The sequence below is a fragment of the Bipolaris oryzae genome, assembly GCF_000523455.1.
Source record: "Bipolaris oryzae ATCC 44560 unplaced genomic scaffold scaffold_24, whole genome shotgun sequence".
Lineage (NCBI taxonomy): Eukaryota > Fungi > Ascomycota > Dothideomycetes > Pleosporales > Pleosporaceae > Bipolaris > Bipolaris oryzae.
Window position 1 is genome coordinate 132,145 of NW_006911300.1, and position 26,613 is coordinate 158,757.

At 51.5% G+C, this 26,613-nt stretch overlaps 12 protein-coding genes across 12 annotated transcripts; 5 read left to right on the plus strand and 7 right to left on the minus strand.

Annotated features, from left to right (window-relative positions):
- Positions 1-708: 708 nt before the first annotated feature.
- Positions 709-3,551, plus strand: COCMIDRAFT_2779 (uncharacterized protein; the record flags this gene model as incomplete). The annotated part of the gene is made up of 2 exons (XM_007686918.1): positions 709-3,298; positions 3,349-3,551. The coding sequence occupies 2 exons, from the start codon at positions 709-711 to the stop codon at positions 3,549-3,551; spliced, it is 2,793 nt and encodes a 930-aa protein (XP_007685108.1).
- A 1,683-nt stretch (positions 3,552-5,234) lies between these two features.
- On the minus strand, positions 5,235-6,144 carry COCMIDRAFT_34210 (uncharacterized protein; the record flags this gene model as incomplete). Its single annotated transcript, XM_007686958.1, has 3 exons — positions 5,235-5,393; positions 5,488-5,594; positions 5,946-6,144. 3 exons carry the CDS (start codon positions 6,142-6,144, stop codon positions 5,235-5,237), a joined length of 465 nt encoding a protein of 154 aa, XP_007685148.1.
- A 1,170-nt stretch (positions 6,145-7,314) lies between these two features.
- On the minus strand, positions 7,315-9,483 carry COCMIDRAFT_34212 (uncharacterized protein; the record flags this gene model as incomplete). Its single annotated transcript, XM_007686959.1, has 2 exons — positions 7,315-9,232; positions 9,290-9,483. 2 exons carry the CDS (start codon positions 9,481-9,483, stop codon positions 7,315-7,317), a joined length of 2,112 nt encoding a protein of 703 aa, XP_007685149.1.
- A 379-nt stretch (positions 9,484-9,862) lies between these two features.
- On the plus strand, positions 9,863-10,837 carry COCMIDRAFT_87624 (uncharacterized protein; the record flags this gene model as incomplete). Its single annotated transcript, XM_007686991.1, has 1 exon — positions 9,863-10,837. The coding sequence occupies one exon, from the start codon at positions 9,863-9,865 to the stop codon at positions 10,835-10,837; it is 975 nt and encodes a 324-aa protein (XP_007685181.1).
- Positions 10,838-10,996: 159 nt separating this feature from the next.
- On the minus strand, positions 10,997-12,615 carry COCMIDRAFT_23885 (uncharacterized protein; the record flags this gene model as incomplete). Its single annotated transcript, XM_007686930.1, has 5 exons — positions 10,997-11,427; positions 11,478-11,597; positions 11,634-12,223; positions 12,269-12,370; positions 12,425-12,615. 5 exons carry the CDS (start codon positions 12,613-12,615, stop codon positions 10,997-10,999), a joined length of 1,434 nt encoding a protein of 477 aa, XP_007685120.1.
- Positions 12,616-13,864: 1,249 nt separating this feature from the next.
- COCMIDRAFT_34215 (uncharacterized protein) lies at positions 13,865-14,833 on the plus strand (the record flags this gene model as incomplete). The annotated part of the gene is made up of 2 exons (XM_007686960.1): positions 13,865-14,270; positions 14,325-14,833. The coding sequence occupies 2 exons, from the start codon at positions 13,865-13,867 to the stop codon at positions 14,831-14,833; spliced, it is 915 nt and encodes a 304-aa protein (XP_007685150.1).
- Positions 14,834-15,593: 760 nt separating this feature from the next.
- COCMIDRAFT_34216 (uncharacterized protein) lies at positions 15,594-17,122 on the plus strand (the record flags this gene model as incomplete). The annotated part of the gene is made up of 3 exons (XM_007686961.1): positions 15,594-15,658; positions 15,798-16,818; positions 16,871-17,122. 3 exons carry the CDS (start codon positions 15,594-15,596, stop codon positions 17,120-17,122), a joined length of 1,338 nt encoding a protein of 445 aa, XP_007685151.1.
- A 269-nt stretch (positions 17,123-17,391) lies between these two features.
- Positions 17,392-18,033, minus strand: COCMIDRAFT_34217 (uncharacterized protein; the record flags this gene model as incomplete). The annotated part of the gene is made up of 1 exon (XM_007686962.1): positions 17,392-18,033. The coding sequence occupies one exon, from the start codon at positions 18,031-18,033 to the stop codon at positions 17,392-17,394; it is 642 nt and encodes a 213-aa protein (XP_007685152.1).
- Positions 18,034-19,012: 979 nt separating this feature from the next.
- On the plus strand, positions 19,013-19,986 carry COCMIDRAFT_87545 (uncharacterized protein; the record flags this gene model as incomplete). Its single annotated transcript, XM_007686992.1, has 4 exons — positions 19,013-19,184; positions 19,351-19,428; positions 19,477-19,767; positions 19,829-19,986. The coding sequence occupies 4 exons, from the start codon at positions 19,013-19,015 to the stop codon at positions 19,984-19,986; spliced, it is 699 nt and encodes a 232-aa protein (XP_007685182.1).
- A 213-nt stretch (positions 19,987-20,199) lies between these two features.
- COCMIDRAFT_87541 (uncharacterized protein) lies at positions 20,200-21,204 on the minus strand (the record flags this gene model as incomplete). Its single annotated transcript, XM_007686993.1, has 1 exon — positions 20,200-21,204. The coding sequence occupies one exon, from the start codon at positions 21,202-21,204 to the stop codon at positions 20,200-20,202; it is 1,005 nt and encodes a 334-aa protein (XP_007685183.1).
- A 570-nt stretch (positions 21,205-21,774) lies between these two features.
- COCMIDRAFT_87628 (uncharacterized protein) lies at positions 21,775-23,416 on the minus strand (the record flags this gene model as incomplete). Its single annotated transcript, XM_007686994.1, has 4 exons — positions 21,775-22,470; positions 22,519-22,806; positions 22,863-23,176; positions 23,239-23,416. 4 exons carry the CDS (start codon positions 23,414-23,416, stop codon positions 21,775-21,777), a joined length of 1,476 nt encoding a protein of 491 aa, XP_007685184.1.
- A 1,573-nt stretch (positions 23,417-24,989) lies between these two features.
- On the minus strand, positions 24,990-25,883 carry COCMIDRAFT_2789 (uncharacterized protein; the record flags this gene model as incomplete). The annotated part of the gene is made up of 2 exons (XM_007686919.1): positions 24,990-25,584; positions 25,642-25,883. The coding sequence occupies 2 exons, from the start codon at positions 25,881-25,883 to the stop codon at positions 24,990-24,992; spliced, it is 837 nt and encodes a 278-aa protein (XP_007685109.1).
- Positions 25,884-26,613: the final 730 nt, after the last annotated feature.

Genomic DNA, 26,613 nt, shown 5'->3' on the forward strand with positions numbered 1-26,613 from the left:
CTGCGGCGGGCCCAAGCGAGCGATGACATAGTGCACTCAGCACTTCGCCCGACGTAACCCTCGCAACCAGGCGGGCGGGCACCACAGCCCTCTCACAGCCCGAGCCCGAAAACCTCGTGCCAGACATGCGACCGACGACCATACTTACTGCTACTACTACACACACTGGCATATGCATACTCCCTACATACACATTACCAACTAGCTGCTAGTCCGCACACCACACACACCCACCCACCATACACACACATACACACGCTCTTCCCCTCGTGCGTCGCCCGCCTCATTCGCTGCCTCGCCAGTCCCCACCACCGCGCCCATCGCTGCCAGGCACATCCTAGAGGTCCGCCTAGCAACTCTCACCACGTCCTCCTTGCAGCGCATTCCCCCCCGCCCCCCTGCCGCGCCCGGCGTCACCACTCGTCGCGGGAAACCTGGGCGCCCTCGCTCCCACTGTCGTCTGTCCAAACCGGCAACCGGTTCGCGCCTCCTAGTCGTCGAGCCAACATACACCTGCGTCCGCCCTCCGGCACCCGCCCGGCATTGACACGCTTTTATGTACGTCCACTTGCGACCTCTCTCCCTCTCTCTGTCTTCGCCAGGCCTCGTTTCGTCCTTGCCTTCTTCCTGTGCCATGCGCTTCTCTGCTTCTTCTTTGCTGCCATTGCCTCTCCGAGTCTGACCGTTTCACCTACTCCCACTAACATCATGTTGGGCAGCCTTCTCCTCCCCACCAGCCCGCCGGGCCCAAGGGGCACTACTTATTCCCCCACAGCAGCGCCGCCCCTTCCTCCCCGCAGAAACTCCCTGTCCACCCAGCCTGCTGCCAAAACCGCCGCCAAAACCACCCCGCTGCACATCAAGACGGTCAAGCTGTCGGGCGCCATGGACTCGCGCTATACACGCCCCTCGTCCCCCCGCAGGGCATATGGCAATCCTGCCAGAGCATCCACTGGCGGCTTCTCGGACCCATACTACGACTCGTCGTACTATGCCCGCCCCAGCTCCCCACGCGCCAGCGTCGATCGTCTGGCTGCTGCCTCGTCGATTCATTCACCCTACTGGAACCAGCCCACTGCCTCTCTCGCCGCTGCCCGCACCAGCAACCTCAAGTACGACTCGTACACCACGACACGCCCCCGCCGCAATACCAACGACCTGACCCGCCCCAACGTGAGCACCAGTGCCCTCCCTCAGACGTCCCTTCCCCTCCGCACTCCCTACTCGCCCCACACCACCACCCATGCCGACCGCCCCAGAAGCCCTCTGACCTCTTCCTACGACAAACGCGCCGACACATACATCACCTCTGCTCCCTCGCGATCCCACAAGAAGGTCTACAGTGTCGATGATACCAGCCACTTGACCAAGCTGGTAGCAGAGGTCGATGCCTCACGCCACAGGGACCACGCAGATAGGGGCTACAATGTCACCAGTGGTGGTCGTACTTATCACGACTCCAAGCCTTCACCGCGCCTGTCCGACATGAGCAACGATGGCTACTCCTATACCGACCCCGCAAGCATGTACCGCGACACGGAGCCAGCCTGGAGACGTCCACGTGCTGGCAGCATTGAGCGCAGTTCTCGTCCTACGAGCATGATTGCCGAACGCCCTCCACGCACCTCTACCCGTGAACTCGGTCCTCCACCGTCCACTCGAGGCTTCGACAAGATCCACCCCGCTCCACGGGTCCATGGCCGGTCGTCTTCGATTGACAGAACCCCAGTCCCCAAGTATGACCCCTATCCAGATGCACACCTTGGCCGATCATCTTCCACACGCTCTCGAGCCCCAGCTGCCGTTCATCAAGAATCCCGCGAACACCGTCGCGACACGTACCGTGACGACTACGACCGCAGGGATGTCGAGAACAAACGTCACAACACCACTTTCGAGGACCGTGACGTCACATCCCGAGGATTTGGCATCGCCCCCACCGGCCCTCCCCCCCTTGCACATGATCATCATGCCCTTGATCGACAACCTTTCTACCCTCCTCAAGAGCCTCCCCGACCCAGGGCGCAGGAGCCTGCCACCTCGTACTACCAGCCCGAGCGTGCTGAGGCTCGCATGCCTGAGGTCCGTAGTCCCCGTGACCGCGACGTGCCCCCTCCAGATTATGACCGACGTCCCCGTGAACGGGACCATGGCAAACATGACAAATACGATGGCAATGGTTTCGTTCCCACTGCTGCTGGAGCTGTTGCTGGTGTTGCTGCCACTTTGGGCGCTGCTAGCTATATGAAGGCCCGTGAAAAGGAACGAGGCAGTGACCGCGACTCTTCTGGAGAAAGAGAGCGAGAGCGCCGAAAGGAATACGATGAACGTGACAGGCGGGACCGCCCTGATGAGCGACGCGAGAGGAAGTCCGAAGGCCGCCGTAACTCTCTAGCTCCAGCTCCAGCCGTGGCTGCCCCCGTTGCCGCCACCACCGCTGCCACTGTTGCTGCTGCTGCCCCTCCTCCTCCTCCTCCTCCTGCTCCTCCCGCACAGATTGCTGCCCCCGACTATCCAGCCTACCCTGACCCAGATCGCAAGTACCGTGACCGTCGACAGGATGATGACAAGGACAAGGTCCCTGTTTCTTCCAGAAAGGCCCCATCGCCTGAAGGCAGCGGGGATGAACGGCCACGTCATTACGTTGATCGAGATGCCGAGAGGCGAAAGGAGCCTGCACCACAACCAGCTACTGTAGACCCCGATGAGGAGTACCGACGACGCATCCAACAAGAAGCCGAACGTGCCGGTCGCAGCAACCGTGACCGAGAAAGCGACTCTGACCGCGAAAAGGATCGACGAAGGCGAAAGGAAGAGCGTGAGAGGTCCAGGTCTCGAGGCCGAGAGGAACCGTCACGTGCATCACCTCCTCGAGACGCACCCAGCTCTCGGGATGAACGCTCTTCGGCTACCCACAATGGAGGCATGGTTCAGGAGCCTGAGTCACTTGATAAGGAGTCAGAGCCTGCTAGCAAGAGTGTGCAGATTGTTGAACCACCCAAGGAACCTGTGGCACCTGTCAAGGGTATTCTCCGCAAGCCTACTGCCAAGTTCCCAGAGGACCCTGAGCCTATCCGCGAGGGCGTAGCACCCCACAAGGATGCTCTCAAGGGCAAGGACATTCCCGTTGGAGCTCGATGGACAAGGATTGACCGACGTCTTGTCAACCCAGAGGCCTTGGAACAGGCCAAGGAGCGTTTCGAAGAACGCATGGATTGTGTGATTGTACTCCGAGTCTTGACCAAAGAAGAGATTCAGAAGCTCGCTGATCGTACAAGGAAGATCCGCGAGAGCAGAGGTGAGTTTGTCGACGACTTGGTTAAGCAAGCACTGCTAACAGATAAATAGAGGATGACGAGTACGACCATGAACGACGTGAGAGAGAGGATCGTGATAGACGCAGCCGCCGCTCCAAGGACGACCGGGATGACGATGATCGTGATGACGACCGCTATCATCACGAACGTGAGCGACGTCGGCGCTATGATGATGAGAGCGACTACGAAGGCCGTGATCGATCAAAGAAGCACGATAACGATGATGGAAGGTGATGACATTGAACGAGCTTCATCCATCGTTATCAGGCATTTTTCTGGTCTGGAGCATGCGCTTACGTTGTGTTGAGTAGAGGAAGAAAACACTTAATTACAAAAAACCTACAAAGAGATTTTGTTGAAGAAAAAGATGACGAGAAAAACATCGCAGCTCAAGCGTCGGGCAGCAAGCAGAAACGGGACGAGGCATAGGATGGCACGTTTCAACGTCTGGGATCAGACGGCAGACGGCAGACGAAGGCACTGGAATATTGTCCTTGGACTGTTATTCGAGTCAAATCTGTCCCATTAGTGACGCGCCAGGTTACGAAGTTGTGAATTTTTATTATTCTCTGGTGCAAATCGGCAGTCACGGCGTTCCTGTGGGAAGAGTCGCATAGCTATGGTGCTTTGGTGTTTACAAAGTTACATTTTGCCTCGATGAAAAGCCCTCGATCTCGCATCGCTGTGTTATTCCTTTTTGGATTACAAGCTTTCATCGCTGTTTCTTTTCGGAGACACATGTTTGGCTCGACTTTTCTTCTTTTTATTTCTTTTTTATGGCATCAAGCATGGCGCGTGGGAAAGGGGTGTGGGTGGATAGATCATGCAATAGGAGCTCAGGTGGCGAACAATTCTTTCCTCTTTGTACATATATGGCTCTCTATTCTTTTGCTTTTTCCCATCTTTCTACCCTTCGTTCCGAGTTCTCTCTAAGGGGTTTGAAATGAAAACATTTATTACCATGCGTGTTTGTTGGTTGCTTCAAAAGTTTGTGTGTGTATGTGTGTGTGTGTGTGTGTAACTTGGTTCTTGCTCTTTCTCCTCCCCTCTCAACACACATACTACTCATCTTTTGACGTTTTTATTTTATTTTAGTACTGCTTAGGCAAATGGGGTCATACCAATTAACAGTCGTTGGATTGGGCATCTCGATGATGACGCCCCAACACCACTACCGTCATCACCCCAACCATCATCGTAAATGACGGTAAGACAGTGCACGTGGATTGCCCGCCCTACTTCCCTACTACTCATGCTCACCATCATCATCTCACCGCGCACATGAGCACCACATGTAGATCAGATCAGATCAGGCCAGATCGCCCCGTTCGCCTGCGTCAGCTGTTTTCTTTTCTTCTTTTTACTTCTTCCCGAACTAAGATTTTGCTTTCTTCCGGCACAGCGTCATGCAAGGGGGCTCTGGTTTGCAGCGATGCCATAGGGCGGTTGGGTTGGGTTGGGTTGTGGTTGGGTGCGCATGCAGGGCGTAGGGAGGGTGGGCTTGGGTATGCAGGGAAGGGGTTTGTGCGGTGGGATGGTGGGTGAGCTATTGGGGCAAAAGAAAGGAAAGAGATGAAGAGGGGGAGGGGAGGGGGTGAGTGACGTATTGGGGATTAGTGGAGGGTTGAGATGGCTTTGTGATCTTTTTTTTGCTACCGCTGGTGGGAGTGTAGGGCATTATGATGGGCTTAGTAGGTGTGTAGGTAGGATTATATTAGTATGTACTAAAGTTTGAAGTGATACGAGTCGTGGAGGAAAAGTTCCTCAGGGTCTCTTGGATCAAAGCTACGTACACACCCCTATGTACGTGACTGCAGCTCACTCCACCCTTCACCTCCGAGGGTTCACCTTTTTTGCTTCTAGTTCAGTGTTTAGGGTGTCGTTAGAAGAGTTCAAAGCATCTTCTATCCGTACTCTTTACCAAGTCGTACCTTGCTTGGCACAATATTTCCATCCGCCCACGCCCGTCTGCAAACACGTATTTTTATCCTGAGATATATCCATGCTATTGACCTGCAGATAATGCGTCTGCGCGCCGTTGAGTCGGCATCCGCCATGCTCTAACGCAGGCGTGCACTGTATATGTTAAATCATCCAAGTCAGTACAAATGGAACATGAAGTGTAAAGGGGGCTTTCTTTTTTGGGAGGGGAGGATAGCGTGGTACGTACGCAGAGGACATATCCCAGGCCGGCCTCGCACCAATTCGGAGGATACGGGATCTTTCTTCCAGTTGCACCTGGGACGGGACCTTGTTCGCCATTGCCACAGCAGATCTCTAACAGTCATCATCTTTATTAGCTGGCCAGCTCTACAAAAAAACAAAAACAAAGCAATAGTGGTGTAAGGATACACATGTCTGTATGAGGAGGAAAACGCACTCTTTTCATACGCAGGCGGAATAACCCAACGCAATGCTCCTCCCTCCCCACATGAATCCCCAATAAAATGACTCAGACCCAACACGCCAATAGGAAATTGATGGTTGTTATCACACCCATGGTGGTGGTTTGGATCCGTGCCTTCTTGGCACTATCCTCGATATGTAAGCCACGCTATTACGTATACCGTGAGGGAATAGATGAAAGGAAGGCAATGTGTGTGCTTGGGCAACAGCGAAGGGGAATACTTGCGCATGTTTGGAATGCCCAGAAAGTTGTGCCCTGGCGATCGTCCTGAAAGGAGCTCCAGGTGCCTCTCGAGGTGCAGCATAGATCCGTGGAAGTTTTCATCTCGATTCTGGCCAAGGGGATTGGTGCGGCGGCTGCATGGATGGTTGCTATGAAGAAGGAGAGGGAGAAGAGAGTGGAGGCGAGGAATCGAGGCATTTTCACGATTCGAAATGTGAGAGCAACGTTGATGGGATATAAGATGAACAATGGGAGCCGAGACGGTCTAGGAATTATATACTACGTTCGATTACTCCTTATAATATGCACATATTCACGAGGGCGACGAAACCAATAGTCCAGCCATTCTTTTTCGAATTAAAGTTTTCCGCTGCAGGCATTGAGTTAGGCGTCGTTAAGATGAGGCGACTATAGAATCATTCTTTTTATAGCTCTGAAGATGAGATTATAGTAACTTTTGTGGCATGATGTTGTACATGAGCCGGTAACAGGCCCGAAGAGAGCCCAGACAGTCTAGAAGGGAAACAGGAACACCCGTTATCAGCCCCCATCCAAGTCTCCAAACAGCAACTTATCTATGCATGTATCAATGATCGGCCTAAATAGAGGCGGTGACCATAAAAACATTGGGGATGCTGTACTAATACAGCACATTACTATGAACAAGAAGCTGGGTGTTTTGCATAATCCAAGCAATATGATCATAAATATTCAGTCTTTAACTGCAGAGAAAGGTGAGTGTTGTGTACCCCATGGGTGGATTGAGACCGCTTTACTGAGATAATCAGGGACCACTTAGCCGAGCGACGCTTGGATATAATAGAACGGATTGTGCCGACTCGTACTGTGAAAGGTGGAGCACGGAGAGGTAGCGTGAAGGTATGCTTGTTTTGATTTTGGCTAGGAGATGTCATGTATAAATCGGAGAGGTACAGCCTGTTGTTTGTCCAGGTATTATTTGAAGGCATGATTCATCAAGGTCTCTTTATCGGATGTTGCGCAGTATATTGCACAGCTTACTCTCTCATACTAGAATTGCATGATAGATAAAGAAGTCTAGTGAGTGGGAAGGAGAAAGGTATGTCATATGATTGGATATAGCGAAGGTGCTTATGGTGAGACGGGAAAGGAACACGAGCTTACTGACAAATGCACGACTTAGTTCAAGTCGAGGAATACGAACGAAATGGCTATTGGATGGGATTCCATAAAACCATAAATACTCTATGAACGAAAAAAGGGAACATATATGGAGATGGGACATCCTCTATAGTCCTTTCGCGACGTCGTGGTCGCTACTATTCCTCTACTCACCCCTACGCGAATCGCCCCTGACCCTTCGTCGACACTCTCAGCAATACTACCCACTTACTCCTGCCCCCGATGGAAAACAAAATCAGTCGGCGCACCCGTAAGGACCAAGTCTTCCGGGCCCAAGTGCTGCAACCCACCCTCGCCAAACGCAAAATCATTCTCAATCTGCATAAAGAGATACTGATCCGCCTCGTCCAGTGTCCAAGACCAAGGCTTCGGACTAGGAGTAGAAGGCGTGACGATCCCCGATGATTGTGCATTACCGCGAGCTGGATTACCAGCATTCCCTTGCTGTTGCCCCGGGTGTTGATTCAAACTACTAGAAGACGCCGTTGGCGTATCCGATGGTTGAGTAGTAGCGCCAGGATTCCCTGCTTCGTCCGGATCCATGGTCAACCTAGACGCGGTATCTCGGTCGAGGTAGTGGAAGAATAGTTCTAGAACCCAATTCGTTACTTCCCATGTCTTTTGGAGCTCCCGGAGACCCAGCAGGCAAAGTTTTGCACGGTGCTCGGCTAGTGTGCGGTTAATGCCGGTAGAGCGGTGGAAGTGGAGGACATGGATGCAGAGCGTATTGAATAGGTTTGTGATGACGTGCATCTGAGCGTGGCAGATGCTACCATCTGGTAGCATGTCTTCGATTATGCGTGAGTTACGCGCAGCGGCCTGGAGAGCGACATTACCTTCGGCTGGTACACTGCGGTTCTGATCCATGATGAAACTGGTTCGGTGGAGGAGAATGAGGAGATTGTTGTATGCGAGGTGGACCATGCTAGCTTGGAAGTTGGGCACGCCGCTAGAATCGGTGTCCAGTCGCATGATGCTGGGGAGGTCATTCTTCCACTGGTATAATTCATCGCGAAGCCTGGTCGTGTCTTCGGGCGTCAGTGTACGTCCGGGTAGATAGCCAGCATCGACTACGCGGCCGAGGAAAACTGCCAACTGCACCATACTTATTGCGTAAGCAGTCGAGCGATGACGTACATCTGCTGCAGACGAGGACCGGAATGCATATGCAAAGTCAGAATATGACAATGGCTCCACGTCGCAATCTTTGTCGCGTATCCGGCATGGCAGACCCAGAGCAGCCGCACATTGTCTCTCACGAATGTAAATGGCCCACCACAGTCTTCTCTTAACCCTCGTAAGCTTTTCCTCTGAATTTCCCCCGCAGCGATGTAACGCCCGTGTTTCCGATAGACTGATGGCTGTTCCAAGCCAATGACGGGCATCTTTTTCCAACAAAGCGCCCGCCCTCCAAAAGCTCATCAGAACCAAGGCTTGGATTACAGCAAGCTTGTCAGTCTCGTAAGTCGCGTCGTAAATGTCTTTTGCACGGATGTAGAAGAACCATTTCGCTCGGTGACGATTGCCCCATCCTAGTTTCTTCAGAGTAGATTCGTCACAGTGAATTACACCAATAAACAACATCGCCTGCAATAGCAGGCCAGACATTTCTAGTCTGTTGTAAGTCATCCAGTAGTCGTCCTCATCAACGATGGCAAAGTGCGGGTGAAACCATTTGAAGTAGGCTTCTAGTAATTCCTTTCGGATCTCGGCGGGTGGGAATGAAAACGCGCCTTCTGCCTGGAGAGCCTTTTTCCTCGCGATACGCCTTTCAGCCTCCCATTCAGGAACATTTGCTTCTTCTCTAACAGCTCTGGGAAGTGCATGACGGAAGCAAGACTCGCGAAGCTCTACTGCGGCAGGGGTCGGTGCTCCCGCCACGTAACGTAATGAGCTGGATTCGCCGAGAAAGACGGCATCTTCTTGCTGGGAATTCTCCGTTATTGCTTGACTGTTAGGTATTTCTGATGCTGTCGATGGCGTAGAGAACTGATTCTGATTACCAGTGATCAGCGCCTGAGTGTTGACAGGACTGTTGAAGTTGGACGACAGAGAAGCCAGGACGTGTGATGCCGCAACCTCATCCTCATGTCGTTGCGGACTGAACACCGGCACGCTGGGTGGACTACGTTTATGTCAGCTTTTGTATCTCACCAAAAGATCTCTGGGAATATTGGGATACATTTTGCTTCGTGCCTCAGCCTCAACGCGTGGCTTTCTAACATGCTTTCCGCGCTTCGATTCTCGCGTTTCGCATTGCAAATCGGCCGTCATACAATTGCTGCAGGGCTGTCGATCAGTTACATCGCACTTCACCCTCCGTGCGTTGCATGTCACACATGCTAACCTGGCGCGTTTGCGCGGCTGTTCAGACATGTTGCCGGCTCACAACGTGGATTTTCAAAGAAGCCGAAGTCGGTTATCAGGTCTTGCAAGGCAGCAGTTGGTGGCTTGGCAAGATTGTGGTAATGTGATTCGTCCAATGGTCTCTTTAGGGACAACCGATATCGCAATTTTTTCAATATTTTTAATCAGAGTATGTAGACTTGATTCATGTAAAAGGGATACGAAGTTGCTTTGGTACTACATTTGCTTCCATGGCGCGTGCGAGTGGTGAAGGAGAGCGTTATCGATATCGGCTATGCATCGGCATTGAGTACAGTACATCATCACCCGCGTCTGCACACTACTACACTCTGAGTCAGTAAAACAGGGCAATCAGGAAAAAAAGTTGTCGAAATAGAAGGAAACCATCATGCCGCACCTAGCCCGTCGATTCTTCGCTACGACATCCCGCAACCAGGCCTCCGCATGGGAAGCACGTGACGAACTGCTCACCCGCTTCCAGAACGGTCCAGTCTCCGTCCGGAAACAGCTTCTTGATGCAAACCAATTCCATCTTCTCAATGTAACACTGAACCGGATACCCACATCTTTTAGTCCGCCCCCATCCGGGACGCCCCTCCCACCTGGTTATCATCTCGTCTACTTCACGCCTTCCATTATCGAATCCGAATTGGGCTTAGACGGCACAGATCGCACTGTCAATCCACTCCACCCGTTCACAAGACGAATGTGGGCAGGAGGCGAGCTGAAATGGGCAAAAGACCGCAACGCGCTGCTGAGAGTAGGACAAAAAGTCGAGGAGACTACCAAACTTCTTAGCGCGGAACCTAAGAAATTAAAGAATGGCGGAGAGATGCTGGTAGTGGGGGTAGAAAAGACGTTTTCAAACGACCACGGTATTGCATTGACTGATCGTCGAAATTGGGTATTTCAACGTGAACTTACATCCGAGAATCCGATAAAAGCGCCACCAAAGCCGGAAGAGGTGCCATTGCCAAAGGGCCAGTATCAACGGGACTTTTGCCAGACGCGGAATTCGTTGTTCAGATTTTCAGCCTTGACGTTCAACGGACATAAGATACATTATTTGCCTGAATGGTGTAGGGAGGTTGAGGGGCACCGCGACTCTGTTGTGCATGGACCACTAAACTTGATCAATATGCTAGATTTTTGGAGGGATGCCAGCAAGAATGGTGATATGGAGGCAATACCAAAATCTATAGCATACCGTGCTATGAGTCCATTGTATGTCGAAGAGCCATATCGCATACTGTTGAAGAACAGCTCGACTGAGCATCATAGTACAGCAGGCCAAGGAGAATGGAATGCCGAGGTTTGGGACAATTTTGGAAAGCAAAGTATGAAGGCGAAAATTTTGGAGTAGATTCATTACACTTCCGCTTTGAAGCAGAGAGGATATAAATAAAAGGTCAGTGTAACCACGTCTCGATCTATATCAAAAAGATCCTAAATGCGGTTTTCAATGCAGTTAAGTAAAGTCATAACTTCGACATCGTACAGTGCAACGCCTTCAGTGCTATCCTTACGCCCACTTGCCAAGGACACTCATGAGAATCAGTCCCGCGACCAAGGCAGACATCGCGGACAGAGTTCTTATTAAACCCGCGTTCATCAGTTTTCCGCTCATCCAGTCTCGCGCCAACATCTCTACAAGACCAACCCAAGCAAGGATACCAGCCGAAAGAGCATCGAGGGTTCCGATAGCAACGAGAGTACTGGGGTCACTTCCGTTGAAGTGGTCGAGCACGCCAATGCCAATGGCCATGCCAATAGGTGTGATGAGTGCAAAGGTACCGGCCATAATGAGCTTCTGTAGCGTCCCCGCTGCAGCCTTTGGGAGATCAGCAATGCAAGTTCCCAGAGCGATGCCTTCGAACATCTGATGGAAGAGAATGACAATGAAGAGGGTGATGAAGAAGCCATCACTAGCTACAACGAGTGTGATACCAATGACTAAGAAGCGCATTAGTTGGACGGTATCATGTGTATCGGCACAGACTTACGGATGGAGTGGAAGATGATACCAGCCTCAAGGTTCATGACGTTAATTTTCTGCTCCATGGGGGTAGCAATGCGCATGGGTCCATGTGCGTGTCCGGCGTGACCATGGTCAGACCCTTGATCTGAGCTGGGAGTAGAGGTGACCTCGCCAGACTTACTATCGCCTGCAACCGCTGCAACCTCTGAACCACTGCTCGAATGCTTGCTTTGGCGCCACTGTACAAAACGAGCACCGAGATAGTCTACCAAAAAGGAAAGGAACAACCCAGCCATGAAGATCGCGGCTGTGGTACCCTCATATTCGAGCCTGCCAAGACATTCATTCGAGAACATGAGTTCAGCGTGGGTGAAGAGATGGATAAAGGCAGTTGAAATGACGATTCCAGTACCGAACTGCTTCAAGACAACGAAGATGATGTTGTCAGCGCCGACGAGGTTGAACTTCCTGGTCAGGACCGGAGTGAAAACTCCAATGCCGCTAGTGACGAGAATGACGAAAAGGAGACCGACTCGGAGACCAATGTTGTAGTTACGATCAGGGGCTTCGCACACTGGTCCAGAGCTTCCACCAACACAGTGGGGGATACCAGCGTGCTCGTGACAGTGCTGGCTGCTGCTTCCGGACTCGCTAGTTGAGCCGGCTGCAGGCTGCTCTTCGTGGCCATGGGAGTCTCCTGCGCTGTGCGACTCTTCCCTTGCACCATCGACAAGGATCTTTACATCTTCGCCCCTGTTGTCGACACAGTATCTGGATAAATTAGCGTTAGCTCTTTAGAGTGGAAACCATACATACACTGCAGAAGAATGAGAATGACAGTCTGTGTACTGCGATTGAAATTCTTCAGTGGCTGTAGGTCCAGATACCTGGTACTCTTCCTCACCAACCATGCACCATCTGTCTCATATCAGTTCAAAACATCCTACCCGAACTCTGAAACGGAGCACTTACAGCACGGTTTTGTGTGGATGGCAATCTGATACTGCAGTAAATGTTGGAGAAGACGTTGTGGTGGGCGCAGAAGTAGTCCGGCGAGCCACAGAGCTTGTGCTGGTCGGGGTTGGGGTCAGGGTTTGCGCAGCAACAGATCCTGCAAGAAGCAGGACCGGTATCGAGAGGATAGAGCGCATTGTCAAAGGCATAGTCAAGGAGTAGTGAATATGCCAGGTGAGTGAGCCAATTTGTCTCGAGGTGTGTACGGCAAGAGTGGCCAGCGCACCCGTCCTGATATAACCGTGTGGTCAAGCCTCGGTGGAATCAGCGGAGCGGAAGAAAAGTAGCACGGTTCGAAGGTGCAGGGCCCCCGGAACCCTACGAAGAACTTTCCAAGTCCCATCTATTTGGACGGGAGGCGCCATGGATGCGCTTGGCATTGAGCACCGTGTTGGATTGATTGCCCTTGGCATTTGTTTACATCCGGAAACACATCGAATCATGGCCTGCGCTTGTTCTCTGTATGTCTCGAATCCGACAAGCGTCTCTTGTACGTGGGCGGGAATAGCGCCACATGGAGGGTGGCGGACAGCTTGGCGATGTATGCTGGGTGCATGGATAGTGGGATGTGTGGGTGGTAGTGCGGCTTTTACTACCAGGGCGGTAGTGATAGTCTACACACACACACATCTGGACAACAGTTCTGTTGCTAAACATATTCAAGGTCAGTTTTCTTCTCCCAAACCTTGTCGGTTCCAGCAATCCGCCTCTCAATCAGGTTAAGACTATGATAGTATGTATCTCTAGCTTGGCACCGCTGATTAGCCTCTGTGTGAAACCCACATGACTATCTCAACAGCTTCAGCTCTATGAAAGTATGTCACCCGACGGCACGTTCTCTCTGGGAACTCTCTGTAGTAATACAAAGATGTCACAATGTATGTACCATGTTCGGTCTTCCTCAACATGGTTATGAATCCCGACAGCTTGTATCTTGGGAGCGAGAATTTCTCTCCATTGGGCGCCCATCATGGTACTTAACCAACCCCAAAACCACGCTTGAGCGGAGAAACATGTATTTCAGACCCCACGCGGCTGAAAGCCAAGCTCCATCGCGCAGACTGTACGTCAGACCAAGCACTAGATGCTTCTCCAGGCCCGTGTTGTGTAGTATCGGCCTCTCTGAACGGGCGTTAGGCCAGGGTGTATCTGCAGCTGTCAGGTGGAGGCGTTTTTTTCTTCGAGCTTCGGCGGCTCTGTTCAACATGAGCTCGGAATTTGAGTACCGAGACGAACAGTGCCAACTAACAACGGGCCAGCCTCGTGGGATATATAAAGAGCCTGCAGCTTGTCTCCAACTATCCTCGTCCAGTATCCGGCATCCAGCGCCTCGGTAATTCAATATCAATTTCATATCCAATCCTAGGCTCGGCTACTGTCCCTCAGGCCAACTTCACAATGGTTGCTCGCGTTTCTGCCCTGCTACTCCTTGGAGCCTCCGCCGTTTTGGCCGGACCGATCGCCCCACGTGATACCTTCACAATCACCACCAGCGAAAACGCTCAGATTTCTGTCGGTGACTCGACATGGAATGCTGGTGCCGTCGACAGTTTCCCTATCCATGCATCCTGCAATGCTACTCAACGCACGATGCTCCAGAAAGGGCTCAACGAGGCAGTGGTCCTCGCCCGCCATGCTCGCGACCACATCCTCCGTTGGGGCAACGAGTCCCATATTTACACCAAGTACTTTGGTGATTCTCCTACTGGTGAACCTATTGGCTGGTACACCAAGATTGCCGATGGCGACAAAGCCGGTATTCTCTTCCGATGCGATGACATTGACGGAAACTGTCACCAGGATGGTACGTAAAAACACTCCCAAACTTGAAGAGATATCGACAACTAACAGAAATCAGGATGGGCGGGTCACTGGCGGGGATCTAATGCATCTTCAGAGACTGTCATCTGCGACCTCTCCTACGAGCTCCGCAAGCCTCTTGAGTCAATGTGTATGTACGGCTACAATGTCGCCAACGGTGCCACCAACTATTTTTGGGCTTCGGATCTCATCCACCGCCTTCTTCATCTCCCTCCCGTTGGTGAGGGTGTCGTAGAGCACTATACTAATGAGGAAGAGGAGAAGTATCCTAGCGTTATCAACCTTGCTAAGAACAACGCTACATACTCCGCTAGGGACAGCGACACCATTCAGTACTTTGCTCTTGAGGCCTATGCTTATGACATTGCTGTTCCCGGTGTGGGTTGCCCTGGTCGCTACGCTGCACCTGAGGAGTCTCCAGCCGCCACCTCTTCTGCCACTCCATCTGCTACCTCTGCGGCCACCTCTGCTGCGGCCTCTGCAGCCGCCAGTGAGGCTGTTGCTGCGCCCGCCGAGGCCTGTGAGCCTCACAACGACCACTGGTAAGTCATGTCTCCGGTACCCGTCCACTGGTATCGAGCTAATTGAGCAATTAGGCACTGCCCTCCTGGTGTCCCTGAGCCTACCTCGCCTCCCTCTTAAGCGCTCACTGCGCTAGGACGGCTATGATTAATAGCTACGTATGAAGGACTGATTTTGACTGTGTCATCCAGTCTCTGACACGAAGCCCAAGACACCATGATAGACATTAATATTAATCCAAAAATTACTACTCTTGTGCCTTTCTTTTCCATCGCTTTATGTGATCTTTCCGTGTGATTCAGTTCACTAAGAAATTAACGACGTCCTTCACTATGATTGGTTCTGAAATAGGTATGGTATCTACGTTTTGCCACAGTTCTTCTCCAAAGCAGGTTCATGTTCAGGATCTGTTACTCCAAATTAGCTTGTGGTGCTAAAAAGGTACAAAACGATGAGGTAATATGGACTGTGATAGCACTGATATTCAGGTACTCGCAAAAGAATAGTGGGGAGGCAGGGGCAGGACATTTCGGCTACTCAATCGTATTGACGGGTTGAATCTAGCTCCCTAATACACTCTGATCACATGACTACGCGACACTCTGGTGCCGTGCGGAAAGCCCCAAGCCGGATCCGGTTTAGTTCTTGTATTGACGGCAGGTACCCCTTCTCAACCCTGTCTTGGGTCTGCAAACACAGAGCAAACTTTCCCACTTTCTCTCTACTAACTTAAGCTCCTCTTCGTCCATTCTGGTGTGCACCACCGCAATCTGTGGCTGCAGACATGACGAACTCATCTGAGGCTCTCACACAGAACGAGCTGAATACAGCAAAAGAGAAGTTGCTTCGGTAAGACCACTAAAACATCATTATACGTTGATACTGACTCACATCTAGAGCAAAGCACAGAAATGCCCGGTTCTCGCAAGCGTATCTGATAGTCCCTAAATGTCTGATGTGCGAGAACGATTTGACTAATCCCAAATAGCGAAAAAGACATCCAACGTGAAGAAGAACGACTGGAAGAGCAGAAGCGATGGCTCGCCACGAAACGCTTGATGCTGCATGGGCAGTACAGCGATTGGCTGAACGATACCATCGTCAATCGCACTATAATCCCGTACTGCAAGAGCTGGAATCAAAACATTGCAGCGCAAATGCAAGATCGTCTGCCACGAGAGATCCGAGACATGATATACCAGCACTTATGGGACTACGATCCCGACAGAACATCCCCCCATCTGATGGCGCGACAGCATGTCAAGCAACACTACACTTTCACATGCCCCTACTGTCCACCGGATACAATCGCTATGTTTCCACGCATTCTAGACATTGCTCAATGCATGTTCCGTGCAGAACATGGCGATCTCAGTCAGTTGTTTGACCAGTCTGCTCTCCCACACTATCTGTCCCCGGACTACATCGGCGAGCTTACTGCACACGAGATCGGGGTGTCATTCTACAAGTCTCTCAACGAAGAAAATCTCTTACAATGCCAATCGAGCCGCATTAAGTCAGTCCTGCAAAACGATGCTTTTTATCTCGGCCTCCCTACAAGTGAATTGATCCGAAGTCTGACAGTTCATTGCAATATTGATCGCTACCGTACTCCGCCACAGAAACACTCACTTTCTTCCAAGTGTAGACATACCTTGAGCGAAACAGCACTAGTTCGCAGTGAGTTATTGAAGGAAGACTTCGCTAGCTTACTTGATATCAAGAACAAGAAGGGCTTCAAACTTCACGTTATCATGCACCAATGCTACATTCGTTTAAATGTTCTAGAGGAAGTGATCGAAGCACTCCGGCCGGTTTTGGAGAGCTTTGCACAGGATGACTCTTCTCTCACAATAACCTGGACCTATCGTGGGCACTGGGATAATGCAATGGGTCCCCCTTGTTATCAACTTGTTTCTTGTGAAATTACGCACGCCTTGGAAGCATCCAATGACCCGTTGTTAGACGACCCAGAATGGAAATGGGATCTATACGAAGTCTTGGATCAGGTATGTACAGTTATGAAGGACTGCATGTATAACCTACTGAATATGCTCCCAGGCCGAAGACATCATTTTGCCGGAACACGCAAAGTTTGATGTCGAGCCTGTCAATATTTCAAAGGCGTCAAATCGCAGCGCGATCAACCGTTTTGTGCACAATATGTACGATTTGGGCGAGATCAACAATTTGACTGCGAGGAACGTCATCGCTCAGGGTACAGATGTTCCATCCGAGTCCGAAGCAGACTCTGATGCTAGTGATGGCTGCAAATTCGGTCTTTGTGCTCATGAAGATGATGAAGAACTTTGAGCATTTGCTCGACGGATCGTGTCCTGAATGACGGAATGACTTCTCGCCCGACTTTTACTAACTAATATGCTGCATTGCGGTCACGATCAAACACGTGTCCCAGGGAGTATTCGTTTCACGTAGTGGTTATTTTTCATGTACTTTTCCAATTCTATAGAGGATAGTTTCAATCAAACATGTCACATGTCACTCTGAGAAATGAACCTTGTGCACGTCATCGCATTCTTGATGCCACCTCCACGCCATCTTGACACCCTTACCTGACCTGCTCACTCGTTGAGCGCGCTTATGCCTTCGCTCGCAATGGTCTTCTTCACATCTTCTCTTTCTATGACAGCATCCGCGAGCCTGGTATAATTTGGATACTTGTCCCGCATCTCCATCTTTAGCATGTTACCCCATCTGTAAAATACTAGTAGATACACATCAACCACGGTAAATGCATCCCCGACAGCCCAGTTCTTTGTGCCCAACTTCTTTTCGACGTATTCAAAGCACTCCTTGACTTGGGTTCTACCTGATTCGCGCAGAGCTTCATGCGCCGCTTCATCTTTGATAAAGCGCGCAGGCCGAAACAAGCATCCAAAAGCCTGCCCATGCATTGTACCCGACAACCAGGTCATCCACTCATACGCCCTTGCCTGCTCCATCACCCCCTTTCCAAGTAAATTCTTCTCGGGCGCTAAAGCAGAGATGGTGGCGAGGATAGCCGGTGTTTCGGTGATGAGTTCACCATCAATTTCTAAAATCGGGACCCGGCCTTTGGGATTGAGATGTAGCTGCGATGCTGGGAAGCCCCGCGCTGCATGGAGATCTGTTGCGTTGAAAGCAAGTGAAGCGCTGTTTAGAGCGATGTGCGAGGCTAGGGAGCACGAGCCTGGGGTGTGGTAGAGGTGGAGGTTTGGCGCCATAGTTGGGTGTTGCAGGATACAAAGCTAGGATTAAGTATGACGATGTATGGATGGTAAAACACCGCGATGATTTTCGTTGTTGAGAGAGGCAGTTTGCTGTTGGAGCTGTTACGGCTTTGAAGACAGGTGTCAGACTGAATGTTAGCAGCGGAATTGTTGCCGCTAATCAGCAGCCGTATTACCACGAGGTGGTGGCCTAATTGTTCGACATGCAGCAGGCGTTGTCAGAACTTGGCCTGGCTAAGATACATCTCGATTGGTACATGCTGGTGATTTGACTTCAAAAACAATCTACATATGACGAATACTAGGACGTAATCCGCAGTTTTTTGCGAATCGCACTGTAACATGTGATGTTGAATAAAGCTATCAGAATCACTGTAAAGTCGTGAAATAAGCCAAGAAGCCGACACGTGACAGATACTAAGTCCAAAAATTAAAACTTCGCGTAGACAAAAACATACGTCAGCGGGGATTCGCCAGTGGTCACCCACCTGACTACTAATCCGCCGGTAATCAGCTTAAATATGAAAGATCGAACGGGTTTTCTTGCTCCCTGATTCCTATGAACGTATGTGACAGAAAAAAGAAAATTTCCATTGATATTGGCATAAATCTAGAATTTGCAACCAGAAGACTAACTTGGAGGCCGCGCCAGCGCAAAGGACCTGAAAAAGACCAATCCTATTAGAAGCGTAAAACAATCGCCACAAACATTTGAAACAGCTCTTATTGTGATTATGTTTTCCCACCTACCATCAAGATAGAAGCTTATAATCTTCCACTACCAAAGTCACTCTACATAAATATCATCGACCCAAACGGGCATAGCGCCTTGGCACTGCCTGCCATCTGTAGCTACCTCCAAAAGGCGACTTGCCGCACGTCATCACCAATTCCAAATTGTCTTCATTCGCGAGAGAAGCGCAGCCACCTCGACGGTATTCCTTAGTCAAATTCTGTGATTTTAACGTAAATCATGGCTTCTTCTGATGCACCTTCAGACGCCCCCAGTCCGACGAGCTTGCCGACTGCTGCCGAACTGTCAGAAGCACTCAAGATCGAGGTGTATGATCGCGAAGGGAAAACTCACGCCCTGGGGGACCTGGTAAGAGGTAAACGAAGTGTTTTGATATTTACCAGGCACTTTTGTAAGTCTATATGCGTATGCGCAATGTTGTAAAAGCAACTTTTGGATGGCGCCACAGCCCCACTGGGCCCAGTTCCTAAGCTTATGGCTTCACGCTACTGTTAACAACAACGCGCGGATGATCATGATTTTGCAAAGTACATAAACACTAACATGAGTTTTAAAAGGGTGTCTGAACTGCCAGGCCTATCTCCGATGCATCAGCGAATCAATACCCCCGTCTGACCTTCCCCCTTCTACTCAAAGTACGTCTTATATCCCAAATACAGAACCAAACTAAAGGATCCGACAAGTCCTGGCAATCGGTTGCGGTTCTTACCAACCCATCGACACATACGCAGCAAAATCAGCATCTGCCTATCCCATCTATACGGATCCTTCGCTCCGTCTGCACAAAATTTTTGGCTTCAAGTACAACCTAGCCGAAGCTAAAGCCGGTGATGAGCCGAGAGACTACATGCGCGATGCAGGAAGTACTGTGTCCAGGATCTGGGGAGGCATCAAGGGTGCAGTAGCTAATATTCAACATGTGAACCAAGTCGGACCCAAGGCGTTGAATGGTGGAGAAGTAATCATTTCCGCAGGTAAGACAACCGTCCTCCAAAGCGATAAAAACCTAGAGAAACTTATTCGTGGGGTCTACAGATGGTAAATGCGAGTACACGTATCGCATGCAAAACACCGTGGATCATACTAATATCTCGGAGCTGGCGCGCCTGATTGGGGTTGAGGCTAAGGCCTTGGATCATAGTGAGGAAGCAAAGCAGCCATGTGGCGATGCATGCGCTGTTGAAGCTAAGTAGATGTATGTGTTGATACTCTGGGCGTAATGAGATTGTCCGTGGGACAGGTGCAAACGGGCTACGTTGATATTTGGCGTATCTGGCGTTATTGCGAATACTTGATACGCCTTTCGGGACTTGCAAGACCTGATGCGTAATTTCTATCTGTCTAAGTTCTAGCCTCTAATCTATCGCTCAAAGAGAGCCATTCTTCACATGCCTCTTGACTGCCTGTCACTCGACCAAAAGATTCCTCCTCAACGCATCCAACTCCTGATCACCCAACCCACACTTCTCCCTCAAATACCTCTCCACACCCCCAAACTCCTCGTCCAGCATCTCCAAACTCCTAAACATACTCTCCTTCCTCGCCCCAATCATCCGAAGTGCCGCCTGCCTTCCCTTCTCCAGCACCTCGGGCGGCACCTGCACCTGATCCTGTCCCTCCTCACCCTTTAGACTTCTCGCAATATCCTCAACCGAAAGCTTTGTCCCCTGCATCCTCGCCAGCATGTACTTTTTAAAACCCGGGCTCTGCATCAACCTCCCCACAACCTCTTCTCGGATATGCGCAAGCCCTAGCTCAGTAAGTTGGTATTCCTCTGCAATCTGCTCACGCGGAACACCCAGAAACTCAAACAGCAGCCCGAAGAAAATTCCCGTCCGATCTTTCCCGGCTGTACAATGCACCAGCGCCCCAACCTTCTTGCCCCCATCATCCTCTACAGAAGAAGATAGCGGAATAGCCGCAAGATAGCTCAAAATCTTAGCAAACGCCGGGCCCCCGTTTGCTAAAATATCCCGATACGCCTCAACAAACCCGGTAACCGCCTCATCCATATACTTTGAATACCGCTCCGCCAGTCGCTCGGGCGAATAATCACTCTCTTCAAACACGGGCACCCACTCGCGCGCTACGCCCGCTTGCTCCATAGCCTGCAGCCAACCGGGGCGCACGTCGTCGTCGCCCGAGGCATCTTTGCCGACGATGCCCGCCCAGCCCTTGTCGACTTCGGGTTTGGAGCGGAGATCAAAGACGTGGGATATGCCGAGGGAATGTACGGCGGTCCAGCCGGCCAGGTCGAGTTTGGAGACTTCGGCGCTGCGGAAGAGGACACCGGGGCGGATGCGGGAGCCGGAGGTGGTGGTAAGGGAGATGGAGGCGTCGCGGAGGTTGTTGATGTTGGGGATGATGTAGAAGGGGGGATTGGGGAGGGGTTGAGGGGGTTCGTTTGACATGGTTGGTGACATGGTGTTGGTAATTATCACGTGTGTGTGTAGTCCTGAGTGTAAGGTAGGGTAGGGTAGGGTAGGTGTCAAGGTGCTACTGATCCAGCATCGAACGGAGTAGCGGCTTTTATTCGAGGGTGAGCACGTCTCTCGGGATAGGTGATGGATATCGGTGTGTCACAGAGCTATATCAACTAGTAGCACTTTGTAGTCCCAAACATAGTGCGCGTCTAGCGGCCGTCGTCCTCGTCCGAGGTCGGTTTGATAGCCCCACCATCATATCAGAAACAAGCCGAGGATGACAGAACAACTTCACTTCATGTTCAGCATGAACAACGCAAATCCGTCATAGATCAAAGTCGAAATTCTTTTGTACACGAGTATGAGCAAGGCTGGTCATTGCTCGAAAAAAAAAAGCGATGGTAGAGAGAACAATCTACGCTCGTCTTCTAGTAGGGTATACATATCCAGCGACATCTCCAAAGCCGTGGAATCCGACAATAATAGAAATACGGACTCCTCTCACCATATTACACGCCAAAACGCCATAAGATTTGTCAAAAGAATAACGACTAGAGCTTAGGAAGGCTTATCGCAGCCAATGCGGCCCAACAGCTCCTTGCGATCACCATGTCCCGGAATGCTAATGCCACTTGATCGTGCGCTCTCCCTCCTAGCCTGTCGTCGCTGACTGGCACCGTTCATGCGAGCAAACGTCAAAGCGTCAACGCCGACTTCCTCCTCCTTTGGTTGCAGGGAGCTCATGCCAGACTCGGCGCATGTGGTTGCCATGTTGAAAATGGTATTGGTCTGATCCTCCTCAATCTCCTCGTCTTCACCTTCGTCATCTGAACGCAAATCTTCGGCAGCATTTCCCCTGACTACGGTGTACACGACTCTAGAAATGGTGGCAAACCAGATGCAGCAAAATACTTGCAGAGTAAGGAGGAGCGCCAGGAAGTAGTATCGAATCTGTGGGTTCCAGCAAATAGGTCCGTTGCGGTCATTGTATGCCTTGAGAAGATTTCCCCAGTGGTTGTTGCCTCCAAGAGCTTCAAATTGCGAGGTATTCGATATGGGAACAAACGAGGTTTGTTTTGACGTGGAGTCAGCGAGGTAGCAGCCGGGTTCCATGTCGAGGGGTGCATAGGCGTAGATGGACCAGCAGACCATCATGTAAAGGACGTGGCGGGTGACTATCCAGGAGATGACAAAGAGTCCGAAAACATAATCGCATGCATTGGTGTAGCCCATGTACTTGAGAAGCTTGGCGGTCTACACTGATTAGTCACGAGATCATTTGTTGGAGGAAGGTCGACTTACTGGCAATACAATGTCGACAAAGTCCATGATTGTAAGAATCACGATACCAACACGCATGTGGAAGTATCCGTAGGACAGAGCCATGAGGGCGGTTGTGAACAAATGGTGGGACAACATCTGCGCATAGTCCTTGCGCTTTTCCTCAATGTTGACGACAAGAATCTGTTGGATCCAGAAACCCCATTGGACGAGGTAGTACCATTTGAAGAGGCTGTCAGCCTCTCGGAAGGGCCAACCTTCCCAGATGCCGTGGAGGTTGAGCCAAAACTCGGAATGATACATAATGTACTGTTGTCCTGTTAGCACCTCTGATTCGCCATGCTCCTGTCCAAGTAGGAACATACCATTCCGAGAGACCAGGAGCAGGTATAGTAGACGATGAGCCAAGCCTGTTCCTTGAATCGATTGAGTCCCTTTTTTGTCCTAATGCCCCCAAGCCTAGCCAGTGGGTCCAACAGATACTCCATAACGGCCACTCTAAGTCCGGTGAAAATGATGGTCCACAGGAAGACAAAGGGGAGGTCGTCAGTTCCACAGCCATACATGCCCGTTTCAGAGTTATAGTAGGACATGTGGAAAAACTTGTTGGTCCGGCTTCGAGCGCGGGGAAAGAAGACATGTGTCAAGGTGAGGAGAATGAGGAGGTTGACGGATATGCCTGGTCCAGGTCAGCTCTGAAAGGGGTCGCAGGAGCGTTGAGATGCTGGGGAAGAGACATACCAATCTGGTGGTCGGAGATGAGGGTGCATAGCGAGGCCAGGAGCCCCTCATCGTCGGCCTTCTTTGGCTGCGTCTTTCGCTTCTTGGGCGCCATGGGTGTTTTCTCAGCTTGGATATTTGCTGTGTGTGACCTTTGTGGCGCACCGCTGGCAAGTGGCAGGGTGGCTTTGGCCGCCATGCTGGGCTCCCTTTTGGAAGGGGAGAGATGGCGGTGTCTCTAAACGTGGGAAAGAGCTGGGGCGTTGAGGAAAAAGGTTTGGTAGGGAGTTGTTATAGCAGAGGGCGGATTGATGGCGTGCGATGGGCGTCGAAGCGGATGGCCTGGCGGAAGTGGTTGGGGTGCCGTCCCAGTTCCCTTGTTACGAGACAGCGAATGTGCTGTACCAGAAGCAACGGGTGTGGGGACGGGTCTGAGGAATTGGGTGCTGGGTAGTGAGCGTGGTGAGGTTGGTGGGCGGTGTATCTCAGCAACCAGCAGCCATTGGGAAGCGCAATGGCAAAGAGACGGACGGCAGAGGGAGGGAGGAGAGTCTGCGGGGGGGCAGAGTCGCAGACCAAGAAACAATTGACGGGGGGGAGCGGTGTGGTGCGCCCAAGCAAAGATATTCAGGGTTTAGACGTGAAAGCGGGCAAGCGCCAATCAACAGTGAGTCTCCGCGACAAGCTGTGCAGTGTGCGCGCAGGCGGCCAAGGAGTCCGAGACGGGCGGTCCACTTGTGTTGTAGAGATGTGCAGCGAGCGACCAATTGCCCCTGGAGGATTGGGTTGTGGGCTGTGGACAGGTGTCGCGGGAGCTAACAGTGCTCTGCTAGCTGCGTCCTGGAGGCCCGCCGTGCCCGCTACTCGTGACTTTCGCCTAACTCTGGGCCTCGCCTAGTAAATAACTTTGGTACCGGGGCGCCAGGAGCCGGCAAGTAGGTAATGCATAGCATATGCATGCAACTAACTAACTAACTAACTAAATAACTATCTGAGTACAGACATGCGAATCTATCGAGCCATGTACTGTGTAGACATGTCTCGAGGGAGGCAATTCATCTCCATCCATCCATCCACCTCCCGCTCCGTTGCTGGGCCAAGGGGAGGCGAGGGGCCCGGCGCACCATCTCGTCCTGGACGTGGCGTGGCAGCGGAGGCCCCTGCGGCAATGGGAAATCATGGGCGTCGATTTGTCGTGGGTAGTGGGCAGTGGGCGCAGGACCGAGTGCGAGTGCCAACGAATGTGGACGCGCCAAGCCCTCGACCTGCAAAAGCTTCGTCGCTGGTCGCTGGTCGCTGGTCGGCGGAAAAACCCTGGGTTCCCGTTGCGCCTCTGCCGGCCAATCACAAGCCCACGCCTTCAACCTGCCCCCGTAAACCTCTACCCCGCCATGCCATGGTCTGATATATCCTCACATAGAACCATGTCGTATGCAATCAATGGTACTTGTACACTATTGACCCCGACGAGCGTCATGTCCATGGCCAGCCCACCCGAGTCATTGCCATTGCCCCACGGCGCACTATCCACCAGAGTGCCGCCGGTAGAGTAGCCGTTCACCACAAATATGCACATGCTTGCATATACCCATTGGACCCAGATCACTTTGCCTAACCACTGTATCAATATTACACCAGCTACGTGTGCGTGTATGTATACACGGTGCCTAGAACATGCAAATAACCCCGCAATCTTAGCAACCCTGCCAATTTCCATGACGCCCCAAGCGCTCCTTCCAACATCACGTACCCCTCACAATTCCACGCCTAACCTAGTTCTGGTTCTGCGAGTTGAGAATCCTCAGGATCGCGAGGAAGAGGTTGATAATGTCCAGATATAGCGAGATAGCCGCTGCAATTTCCTCCTCGACATGGTAATGGCGCATAATCAACTGCGTGTCGACCAGGATGTAGCCCGAAAAGATTAGCGCGCAGACGATGCCATAGCCCAGGTCCACAGTCGAGTTGTACGGGAAAAAGGCCGACATGAAGCCAAAGAGCACCACCACCCACAGTGCTCCAAACAGATACGGTACCCAGCTGGTGAAGTCGTACTTGGACTGGCACGCAAACAGGCTTAGTGCGATAAAGATGCCTAGCGTAAAGAATACGGCCTGCAGCACAATCTTGGACTCCGTAAACGACACAATGACTGAGATCATGTATGCCTCCATTGCAGTGAACCCAGCCAGGAACATCAAGTTTGTGGGGTATGATTTGCGCTTCCAATAGGTAAGTCCGAGGAAGGCAAAGGAGCCAAACATCGACACCCACAACGGCCACGAGTGTGTCTGAATCCAGTTTCTGTAGGTTACCGATGTCATCGACACGAAGCTTACGGCGGCCGTGGCGAGGAGCTGGACAGTCCTATATGTCGTTAGTATATGCGACAAATGTGTTTCGGGAGCCTAAAGGAGAGCTTACAAGATGGCGTACACCTTTCGGATAAACGCCATTCGAATATCCAGCGTCGCCTCGGCCACTACTCCACCAAACTTGAAGTCGTCTGGCAGGTTGTCATCTTCGCTGCGCGGCACTCCACTCAGAAGTGCTTCCTGGGGTTCCGTGGCCTGATAGCTGGGTGGCGCTTGCGAGTAGGAGGGCGCTGGCGCAGTCTCGTCGAGCGAGTCGCGCTGCGGCACATTCTGGTATTTGGGTCCGGCCATGGTGATTTCACTCGTCACCGCTCGAGATGGATTTGCGATGCAGAAGCGCAAGGTTGAGTTGTAGGTTGAGACGGTAGGTTTGAGAGATGGGGTGAGACGCGGTAGCGCGGGCTATGCTGCCTTGATGAGGTCACACAGACGCGCAGCTCTTCTTCACGTGCCACCCGTTCCCGAATCTGCCTCGACGTTCCATCTTCTTCCACCCCTCACCTACTGCCAAATCCCCAAGCCAGAGCATGTCAAACCACCTCAGGTCTACAGCAACATGGTGATATGGACATGCCCGACTATGTGCTATCTCGCCCGATGCCAAGACGTCTGTAAAGGCCATGTCACCTGGGACTTTTACGCTTAGGCTTGTTTGTTCCATGCTTGCTCGATTACCAAGTCTCTTTTACCGCCCCACTGGCAGCGTGCATCAGAACCAAGGGTGTATCATGAGCACCCGTTCCGAAATCAAGAAGGCAGTGTGTCGGAAAAGGCTAGTTGCAGTTGTTGAATCGGTGCGCCGGATCCCAGAAAAGTCTTGGACTTATTGATGCAGTCAACCCTACAAGGCTGAAATATGTACATCTGCAAGACATGCCGAATCGGAGATTCTGCTAGCCGCCTTGAGTATAATGTCGGCAACTGATGGAAGCTACTGCTAGTAGTTCTTGTCCCCCACGATTGGACTCCCGACTGACCAAAATGCCTCATGTCCTCATCACTGGTAATGACGTCAACCTGT